Raw genomic sequence first — 12,038 nt, 5'->3', positions numbered from 1 at the left:
CTTGGACTGCGTCCTTATCATTAGCAGTTAGCCTATGGTTAAATTCACAGCTCACTGCTTGGTACAGCCCCTGAGATTTAAGGGTCTGGCCTTTAGAAAATATTTAACATAAAATTGAAATCTTGACAATACTGAGAACTCAGTCCTCTGCAAGCTTTTTAATTAATCTGACTTACTGTACCATGGTAGTCTAACATGGTGAACTGTTACAAGGATTACTGAAACGTGTAGCACTAAATTAAACAGCCACAAGCTTGCATCTAAGACTGAAGAAATATATCTCCGCACCGTAGTATTTTATTACAGGGGGAATGGATGTTTCTGTTTAGTGAATAAAAATGCAAATTTGAGAAACGTGCTGCTTTCAGGGTGCTCTGCAGGTTATTATGACCAGCAAATAGATGGGATTGCTGGTAAAGGATGAACATTTTCTCAACAGATTACACATTGTTTATAATGTTTCAACACCTATACTCGTTCCTACTTTTCTTCATGTAAATGCTGAATAACATATCTATTCATTAGTTTGTGCAAGATAATGAGGTTAAACAGAGGGTTTTTACAATTACACATTGACAAGAAAATGAATTCAATGGAGCCGATATAAGGAGTGTTTTCCATCATTATCAACCGATAATATTACTCACTGAATATTCTCCTGAATGATAGCCTTCTTCTCCACAATATTAGGAGACTGGTAATTTCTACTGCTTTGCCAGCGGAGTGCTACAACATAAGGTTTCTAGAGACGCCTGATTTTCATTCTTACAAAAGAGAAATGTGAAATTGTATGTATACATAATACAATTCAATACGTTGACTCAAACAGATACGATGGCTGGTGACGTCAGTTGAATTTCTGAACGTGGCAAATAACCATCAGTAATAATTGCTTATGGTTATTATTAGCAACCAGGTTAATTAGTCTTCAATAAAAAAGTACAGCTAATTCAAATGCCCTAATTTAATGGATTTCTCTTAATGTTTCTTGTTTATTTTTTTTCTGGATTCCTAGTTAACAGTTTATTATCAGGAACAGCTATAATTGTAATTCAGGTGAACACATTTTCTTTATGCTGCCTTCAATTCTGCTTTTTTCAAGTCAGTTTCTGTCAACTGTTTGGGCACTTTCCATTTTGGTCCATTGAAAGTCTGAGGCACAGATCCTTGTCCATGTTTCTCCTTGTGTCCATTCAAAATGGATGTGCCACACTGCTAAATGTTTTTCAGATCTTTGAATTGATGCATACATACATCTCTGTATTCCTTGCATTTCAAATGATGTATTTAGTGACTTCTAGAAATGTGCCATACCAAAAATGAACTGTGTGAACATTTCAGAGCATGACAGACACTATGTAAAGCATCTCTCATGGCAACCAAAATTCCCTGATCTCGATTCAGCTGAGCATTTTAGTAAAGAACATAAATGATGCATTCCTTATTTGTCATATGTCTGCCTCAACAGTGATTCCATAAAATGTTTGAATGGATTAGTATTCTCTGAGATCCTCAACATCCCTTTTAGCACCTGGTGGAGTTCATGCCATGCCATGTCAAGACTTCTGGTTAGGGTTGTCTAATTTCCATTAAAGGCACCAGCCATAATATTGGCCAGCTATTATACACACTGTGTATGTGTATGTATACAAATCTAAGATCATACAATTAAGTTGTTTTAGTTCCTTAATATGTAAAATGACTGGAAAGCAAAACAATAAAAATCTGTTTTCTTTTTCCTTTTTATACTCGACCAGCATGGCAAGAGCAGTGAAAGTAAAACTGTTTAACAAATATACATATATAGTAATTTGCAATGTTGTCATCTTCAGATACAATTAATGTTATTCCTGGATAGCAGGCTAACTCCAATCACTACTATCAAATAAGTAAAGATGCACCTTTTTATGGTTCTGTAATTACTTAATAAAGAACTGTGGAAAATGATCTCGCCCTTGACAGAAGTGAATGAAACACATGTCAAATGAAACAGCTTTTGATCCATTTTTTGTCTTCCTGTATGCCTGATTAAACCCATCATAAAAACGTTTGATTCATCTACAGTCACCAAGGGCACTGGAGGAAATCGTGAGATGTTAAAACCGATATTTACAGAGAATTAATGACACTAAAAAAATGCACACTGCAGTATGAATTGCCTTTCTCCCACATGTCACTACAATAATATTTAGAAGACAACATTTACTGAATAGAAGTCAAACAGTGCCATTGCCGCCACTGGGAGCTGTTCTGCTCTGAGGACGGCACGCGTTTCAGGTGAAACATTTGCATTTCATAAAAGGTTCTCGTCTGAAATATCAGCCTGTGGACAGGACTATGCTTCAAACCAAACACTTGTCATTTTTGTTTGTTTTCTTTGTTGCTGTGTAGTAAAACTGAGTGGTAGAGATTTGTATAAGGCAGGTGAGAGCCAGAATGTCTGTCAGATAGCCTTTATCTGGGCTCTGATCTCTGCACACGCTGGTGATGGTGATCAGCTGTAAAAACAGCAGCCGTTGTCAGATATAGTAGAAAAAAGAAAACAGTTGCTTTTTGTGTAAAAATAGCTAAGCAAAGGAAACTATGTGCACCTCAATACACATTTTCAAAAACTCAGTTTCAATAAACCATATGTTGTTAGTGGAATGAAAATGTGCTAAATCAATCTATACATGCCTTTAATTCATGATATCCAAATTTCACCAGAGAATCACATTGTATCAATATCAAAATTGTCTTCTTCTCTAAACTTTAATAAGGAAATCCAGTGCAAAATTAACAAATAAAGAAATAACAAGAAGCATCTTTTACTACAGAGCTTGGCTTAATAAAGCTTATTTAAAGGTTAAAACTTGTATCTTGATGCTAATCGTACACTGATGAATTGGTACAGAATTCTTTATATACTATGATTTGTAAGTGAAGGCTGAAAAATAAGTATTTTGATTTACAAAAAACAGACTGCAGTTTTTCCTTTTTATGCAAACTGCCTTAAAAAAATCCTCTCTCAAGCAAACGATAAATGTAATAAAACATATATATTACAATTTGAATAAGTTATTTCATCCCACAGATCTAATGAATGGAGGTCTCAAGGTAAGGATATTAAACAAACAACTAAATAAACAAATAAATACATATTGAATGCATTATGTTGTCCATTTGAAAACTTATATTTTCCAGTTTCTCAAAACCTGCCTTTCATGGTTACCAACAGAAAGCAGTTGTTATATGGTTTAGGCATATGAACGTTTTATGTGCTGAAATAGCAAATGAAAGTAACCTCGGCCCTGTAGCCATAAACGAATTTGCAGACTGCTGTCCCTTTAGCAGCCCAGTGATCAATTGCTTGCTCCTGTTCCAGCCGCTTCTTAGTCTCATAGCTGGGTGACTCTTGGGGATGTCAAGAAACACTGCAGCCGCAACTTAAATATGAAAAATATGACATTGAGTAGTTTTGCTTACATAAAATACTGCTGCAATAGTTTCTATATTAATTTTTAATGCGCAGTACCTCCCTGACCCTGTTTCTCTACTAGCCATCAATACAGCAGCTGATAAAAAAACTAAACAAGTTGACAGAAGGAATGCCGTAGTAGTCTACCACGCTGAGATGATATCTCTTGTGCTTTAATATACCATATTCATGCATACATATCTTTCCATAATACCAGACGAAATGTGAAAAGTGAAGGGTAATGTTTACTCTCTACACAGCTATATTAGACATAAACCCGTCATAAACCATTCCGAATGAATATAATGACAATGGTCAACTTATTTTTAACTGGACACCATAATCATATAAATCTCTATTGATGCACATTTAAATATAACATTGAAATCCCACAACAAAATTAACATCAACAGTCTACAAAGTCTGGGTCAATATATTCCTTACAAGAGTTCCAGAATTGAGGATCATGATCTTCCTTGTAAATAAATTTCAATAGCTTCAATAACATAATCACATCTGAAGACACATGATCAATACGGTCAATAAACAATGGCATCTTCCCTCAAGGAGGTCATGTAAGACAACGAGATGATAGTGCTAAACACCGGGGACTGATCTTTTAAGCATGTTCTAATGAAAATCTTCAGCACCTTTCACTGAAATGAGCATTAAAGATCTCACACAATTTACTTTCCATTTGCTTTTTCATTTTTCATAGCCCATCTAGTGTGGGTTTTGTATCTCAATGTGAAGAAATCAAGGGAAGAAATCTGATAATAACTTGATTATATTTGTAAGATGATAAAGAGAAAACAAATGTCCTTAACAGTAATATTAAACAAGTCCTTTTTAACTATGGCTCCGATATCAAGATTAACATCAGCTAAAATATTAGAGTTTCATCAACAGCAAGATAGAAAGAGCATGCATTTCATGTAAAATCTGAATCAGAGCTGGTAGTTAAGAGAGAAAAATAGACACTTGCTTTGATTGTCCATATCCCAAGTATCTTTTTGTTTCAATTTTAATGTTAAAACATTGATCTCCAGATCTTGAAACATTACATTTATCACAATATTAACATAAAGGAAAAACATTAAGACCTTCAAAAAAACGATTAAGTTTGCACGCTAATGACTCATCATTAAGAAAACTTCCACAAATTACGACATTTTTGGATGATATCTGTATCGCAAACTGTGACAATAGGTGTTGTGCCTGTATAACAGTGTTCACCGAGTCTGAGAGTCTGACACGCTGACATCTCTCCCCTGAGTTGGCAGGAAGACGGTGAGCTGGATTTTGGCGTCTGACCCCGTAGACTGTAATGGTGCCCAATAATTGTTCAGTTGCTGGCTTTGCTAAGTGGTTTAGAGGGGGAGACTACTGGGCTTATCCTGTGTAATGAGCTTCTTATGGGGATGTCACTCCCTGGACGTTTCATGAGGGTACAAACAACCCACAGTTTGGCAATATAAAGCTCAAACGTAAGCAAAACATTGTATAAGAACAATAATTGACTGAATAATAATGGTGTTTCCCGATACGCGCAGCTTAAAGAAAGTAAGCACAGAACTATATCCTCATACTTGGCTCAATTCCACAGAATACACAATACACCACAACAGACGGGTTAACCTATAACAACACAATAAGAAACAATCAGAGGCTCATGCAATCATACAAATCCTCTTCTTAGCATTTCGCAACATGTCAGAATTTTGTTATGCCACAAAATTACGGATGCAAAGACACAGTGTTATTGTGTAGCATGTGCACGACCAGCAGAAGAGGATTTGATTCCCAAGTCATTCTTAGTAGTGCTTCATTGGTGTGTGTGTGTGCATGTGTGCGTGTGTGTGTGTTTTTATGCCAATTTCAAGAAAAAGGGCATTACTAGCTCTTTCACACTCAATCTGTTCCATCTGCCATTACTATTAGAAGCACTGACCAGCGCCGCATTGTAAAGCATTAACATTACTGGAGACATGCTAGCACAGCCGGCTACAAGGACCTCCTGGTGTGTCGTACAGCCTCCGAGGGAAGTGTGTGCAGTGAGGAGGGTAACACCTACCAGACACGCCGCCATATGTGGTCCGCTTCGCTCCTCCAATGGCAGGCCAGGGTGTGCCGTCTGCTCGCAGTCCCATCAGCCCCGAGACGGTGTTGGTTGCTGTAACACCATCTGCACCACCTGCATGGCAGTTATTAGTGGTTAACTGAAGAGATGAGGTGCCAAACTCCCAATACACACCCTCCCCAACGTAATGACCGGCAAGTCTTGTACACTAATGAGGAACTGCCAGAGAAAAACACATCCTGTCAGTCTTTGAGATTGCATGCCTTTTTTCTGAACAAAAAATATGAATAACAGACCCTGTATTGCGGGTAATTGTTTTAGAAATCAATATAATTATTATGATAAGGCAAATGCATATTTATTCACATTTTGATGGCTTCCAAATATATATATATATATATATATATATATATATATATATATATATATATATATATATATATATATATATATATATATATATATACACACATATACATACTTTAATAAAATTAATTTTAAAAGATTTGATAAAAAAACTGCTATGGTTTACTGACACACGGGTTTAAGTGTTAATTTCATTTTCTATTTCTATACTTTCTTCCATATGGCTAAAATATAGATTAACTAAAAATATACCACTTCTTAAATCACTGCAGCTCATTATGAAAAAAACTACACCTCGACTCGTACGAATGTGGACAGATTTCAGCAAAGATCTCCACCTTTCACCTCTGCACCTCCACAACCAATTAGAACAAAGCTGTTTCATACCTTCATGAGCAGCCATTGCAATATCCACTATGTTGGTGACATTAGGGGTCAGCTTGGCAAAGAATGGGATCTTAACAGCTTGGCGTACCCAGCGACAGATGTTTCGCACCAGCTCTGGATCCTGTTCAAATGGGTCAGTTACAAAACTCAGTGATAAACTAATCTGATAAATCTGTGCATTGAGCAAAGCAGCAGAACTTAATGCTGCCAATCTGTCAGCCCCACATGGGGCTAAGAAGCCATCCTATCCAGCTTATTACAGAACTTATTAGATCACTGCAAACTATATCATCAGGAGAATTGCAGTTTGTTTGTTTGCTTTAGAGTTTTTTGTAGCTACTTACTATGAACACTGTCATTTTTTTCTTTCTTTTTTTTGTATGTGTGACTGTGTGTTAGTAGATGTTAATAGAAATGGCAGTGATACCCTACAGGTAAGACAAGGAATCTCAGAAGCAATAAGCAAGACAACAGACTGTTCAGATTCTATGTAATTAACAAGCAAGTAACACAATTTGTTTTAATAACACAATATATAATGGTCACTATAAGGGAAGGGTTACATTTTAGGCTTACAGACCATTTTGTTTATAGATTTGTATATTGTTCCTACTGTTCCTTTATACATATAAAGGGTTTGGTATAGGAAGCTTACGTAAAGTAGTTTTAACCAGGTTTAAGCCCTCATAACAATGCATGTGTGACTAATTCTAATACAAAAACACAACATTTTAACATACAAAACAGTAGGTATCCACCAACAAAAATGTAGCGTGAAATGCTGCTATCCTGTAACATGCTCATTTATAGGTTATTCTGTTTCACAGTGCTACCATGCACTTCTGTGACAGAAGTCTGTCTCTCTCTCTCTCTCTCTCTCTCTCTCTCTCTCTCTGTCTCTGTCTCTCTCTGGAAATAGTCTTCTTTTATAGAATATCCAATAACTGTTGGCATATATTCCCTTGAGCAATGGTTTTAGCACTCTCTGTATAAAGAGATATTTACAAGGTCTATATACATAGCAGAGCTTTGAGGTCAGTTACAGTGGAACACAGGGTAAAGGTTACCTGAACAAAACACAATTTGAAACACACAAGATAAAATTGATTTGTAAGAATAACTGCTTTGAAATAAAATGTGTGTGTATATCTATCTGTCTATCTATCCATCTAATATATATATATATATACACACACACACTTTTTTCATCTCCCTTTGATTTTTCTTATGTATGCAAGATTACAATGGCTTTTGAACATATGAGACATTTATGAGATGTGAAAGTTATGATTATTTGGAAGTGCATACATTACTATCTTGGAAGACCGTATTCTTAAGAAAAAGTACCCTATATATATTCTAAAGGTAGGGAAAATGACAAGAAAGGTTTCTTCATTAGAGGCTATAAAATGCATTCCCAAGATTTTCAGAAGATATTACATTTATGCACACACACCTACAGCAAGTGCCATCCATTGCAATTTGCCTTGATTTATTCCAGACTTGAACACAATAGTAAACACGACTGGAGTGTCTGATTCAACCTTTACTCTTTCATTCGTATGCCTGACAATTAAGGTGTAATATTATAGTTCCCCCACAGCTTTCTTATATTAATGTCACTTTCTTAAAATATTTGATGGTGAATATATAACACCACCAGACTTGGGGAAAAAAACAACAGAGTAAATACTTTATAATAAATCTGGAACAAAAAAGTTTCAGAAAATAATGTTATTTAAAACCATAAAGCATTCAAATATGTTATATCTGGTTCTTTAATTTAACTGTGGGTTTTCATAGCATTTTGCCACTTGTTCAAATCTAGAGGAAATATGTTGTGTAAGAATTTCGGAGCCAATTCAATAATCGTATCAAAGTTCGAGAGCAGAAATTTTTAACCCAAGGGATTGTTATTTGCAGGTTTAGACCCAGAACCTTGGACAGTAACAGGAAGCTGAAACACAGCAGCCTGGATCAGCACCATGGACAGTAGTGCTTAGGACTGCATGTACAGCCAGGACACACAACACGCATGTGGCCAATTTATTAATTCCAATTCCACTATACTGGTACAGTAGAAGTAAAAACACTTCTGATGGGAATTAACATGGTAGTCCTAAACATGGATTCGTTTATCGTAGATGAAAAGTGGGATGTGGAACAGAAACAACACGTCAGAAATCATTGGAAAATAAAATTTGCAGCATCCAAGATCAAGGTGTGAATAGAATGGGAGGAAATGATCTGTGCAAACAAAAACAGGGAGCGCTATGCTTGCTTTGCTCATATGACCTGCAAGTTTGCAAGACGTATGACATGAAATGACACTTTGACACAAAGCAGGCAGAGTTCAACAAGAAGTACAACTCCGGTGGTGAAGCCAGAATCTTAAAAATAAGAAATCTGAAATGGTATTTATTTCAGTAAACTGTAAAGTCGTCCCTTACTGCTGCCCGACTGAGTCTCAGTTGGTGACTATAGCATCATTTCGGATTTGCTGGCTTCTTGAGTTAATTGTGATTAAATGTCATACTTAGTTATATAGCTATAGAGAGAATGAAAACCATAGCCTGTGCATTGCAGCTGAGGATGAGTATTGCAGCACTGAATGTTGCTTTCTTTTTAGCTTTATGTGGCCTGTTTTAAGAAATGGTTAAATTAATGTTTTGGATTTGTGGCCTGTGATACAAGTTGAGTTGCGCACCTTTGATGTAGAGTGTGGGAGAAACATTAACTTAAAGGTTTTATACTTTTTCATTTTATGAAAAAGACATGGCATTTGTGTTAACATGCAATTTATTATTGATTATTGCTGATATCTGTTTTCTTTATGCTCAAAATTAGTAATAACAAAATGTCCACCCACTGTCCTATATTGTCCTGCAAATGGAAATATACAGTCCATGAATCCGGACAAAAAAAAAAAAAAAAAAGTGTTTCATCATCGCTTTAAGGGTATGGCCAGTTTCTTTCAAAATGGAGGTAAGAACAAACAAGCAAGCATTCAAGCAAAGAAACATAAAAACATTAATTTGATAAATACATTCTGATGTGTTTTTTCAAAAGTTTTTAACTTGGTAACATTAAAGCACAGGAAGTTATTACCATACAATAAGAATTTATTTTTAAAAAAATAATGTGAAATATATATATAAAAAAAAAAAAAAAAAAAAAAAAAAAATTATATATATATATATATACACACATATATACACTGACCTAAAGGATTATTAGGAACACCATACTAATACTGTGTTTGACCCCCTTTCACCTTCAGAACTGCCTTAATTCTACGTGGCATTGATTCAACAAGGTGCTGAAAGCATTCTTTAGAAATGTTGGCCCATATTGATAGGATAGCATCTTGCAGTTGATGGAGATTTGTGGGATGCACATCCAGGGCACGAAGCTCCCATTCCACCACATCCCAAAGATGCTCTATTGGGTTGAGATCTGGTGACTGTGGGGGCCAGTTTAGTACAGTGAACTCATTGTCATGTTCAAGAAACCAATTTGAAATGATTCGACCTTTGTGACATGGTGCATTATCCTGCTGGAAGTAGCCATCAGAGGATGGGTACATGGTGGTCATAAAGGGATGGACATGGTCAGAAACAATGCTCAGGTAGGCCGTGGCATTTAAACGATGCCCAATTGGCACTAAGGGGCATAAAGTGTGCCAAGAAAACATCCCCCACACCATTACACCACCACCACCAGCCTGCACAGTGGTAACAAGGCATGATGGATCCATGTTCTCATTCTGTTTACGCCTCTGACTCTATCATCTGAATGTCTCAACAGAAATCGAGACTCATCAGACCAGGCAACATTTTTCCAGTCTTCAACTGTCCAATTTTGGTGAGCTTCTGCAAATTGTAGCCTCTTTTTCCTATTTGTAGTGGAGATGAGTGGTACCCGGTGGGGTCTTCTGCTGTTGTAGCCCATCCGCCTCAAGGTTGTACGTGTTGTGGCTTCACAAATGCTTTGCTGCATACCTCGGTTGTAACGAGTGGTTATTTCAGTCAAAGTTGCTCTTCTATCAGCTTGAATCAGTCGGCCCATTCTCCTCTGACCTCTAGCATCAACAAGGCATTTCCGCCCACAGGACTGCCGCATACTGGATTTTTCCCTTTTCACACCATTCTTTGTAAACCCTAGAAATGGTTGTGTGTGAAAAACCCAGTAACTGAGCAGATTGTGAAATACTCAGACCGGCCCGTCTGGCACCAACAACCATGCCACGCTCAAAATTGCTTAAATCACCTTTCTTTCCCATTCAGACATTCAGTTTGGAGTTCAGGAGATTGTCTTGACCAGGACCACACCCCTAAATGCATTGAAGCAACTGCCATGTGATTGGTTGGTTAGATAATTGCATTAATGAGAAATTGAACAGGTGTTCCTAATAATCCTTTAGGTGAGTGTATATGTCCTTGTTTCTTGGGGAAAGGGAAAGATATATAAATGTGTGTGGGTAATAGGACACAAGGCAGATGATAAGAAAAAGGTAAATGTTTAAGAAAAAAAGTAATTTTAACTTTAGAATGTCAGAGTTACATCTTTGTACACCTTATGAGAATAATCTTGATTAAACACCCACACGTATAGTTATTTTTAAGTTAATGAAACCACCCGTAAAGAAAAATAATTAATTGCATGAGATTGTTCCCTGTCTTTAGATCGTTTTTTTTTCATAACTTAATTAACCTTCAGTTTAATGACTTTTTAAAATATTATATTTATAAAATTTCAAACTATAATCGACACAGAATATATATAATACAGTAATACAGGGCTGTCAGCGTTAACGTGTTAACACATGCGGTTAATTTAACTTAAAGTAAATAATGCATTCTTATTTTTTTAACCAAATGAATCGCATTTATCTATTTTGAGAGTTCTGTACACCCGTAGTTGAACCATGGATGTGATCGTGATGGAGTAGAAAGTGGATTATTGAATGTTTTAAAACTCTTTCGGGTGGTTCAATGGACAAAAACAAAGTAATCTCTGTGAAGGTGAATTTCAATATCGTAGAAGCACAAAGAGTTTGAGCTTTCGCCTAAAAGACAAACATGTAAATGTTCTAAGTGCTAGTCAAGTGATGTACAGCATCAGTTATAATAATAGAAGAAAGCCGCATTATCATCTGAAAATGTTAACAGACTGGTTTGTCTGAGTAACTGGCTCAGTGAGTAGAAATGCGTACTATGGGTTTAGTTCCTATACTGAGCCTATGCCTTCTAAAGTCTATAAAATGCAGTGCAGATTTTCTTTTAACTTTATTTACTTTTTCCGGTGAGTTTAATTAATCTGATCTAACTGCATTTACAGGGAACCCTTTTCAGTACAGGGAGGTCTCACTTAACACTGTAGGTCCTGAAAATGACCGTGCTGCTGAAAGCGTGTAAAATGAAACTCATTTCTCCATAGGAAGTGTTACATGTTGTATAAGATGTGTTCCAATGGCAGCCAGCGAGAGAGAAAAAATAAGCATAGACGAAAAAATCGAAACGTTAGCCTTATATATAATGTATGTAATAACACATTCATAATAAACACATGTTGTAAGATCATTTACCTTAAACAAATACTTGACTGAGCTCAGTTCATTTGGTTCTTAATTAATTTACCATGTTATTCTGAAACTGTGGTAAATGAAACCGTGTAAAGCGCGACCTCACTGTACATTTATATGGAAGAAGCGTAAAACTCTTGAGACTATGGTAACCTCTTGTGACA

The 12,038-nt window shown here is 36.2% G+C and overlaps 1 protein-coding gene across 1 annotated transcript in view; it reads right to left on the bottom strand.

The window, feature by feature from the left end:
- The window catches only part of LOC136714495 (dihydropyrimidine dehydrogenase [NADP(+)]), a 154,743-nt gene that overhangs the window by 34,081 nt on the left and 108,624 nt on the right, over nucleotides 1-12,038 (bottom strand). Inside the window, exons 17-18 of the mRNA XM_066692023.1 lie at nucleotides 6,291-6,411; nucleotides 5,532-5,651 (exon numbers count right to left, since the gene is read on the bottom strand). Coding sequence (XP_066548120.1) covers nucleotides 5,532-5,651; nucleotides 6,291-6,411 — 241 coding nt within the window. The remainder of the gene's footprint in view (nucleotides 1-5,531; nucleotides 5,652-6,290; nucleotides 6,412-12,038) is intronic.

This window comes from Amia ocellicauda, chromosome 19 (assembly GCF_036373705.1).
Source record: "Amia ocellicauda isolate fAmiCal2 chromosome 19, fAmiCal2.hap1, whole genome shotgun sequence".
Lineage (NCBI taxonomy): Eukaryota > Metazoa > Chordata > Actinopteri > Amiiformes > Amiidae > Amia > Amia ocellicauda.
This window is presented reverse-complemented; position numbering and strand designations above follow the sequence as displayed.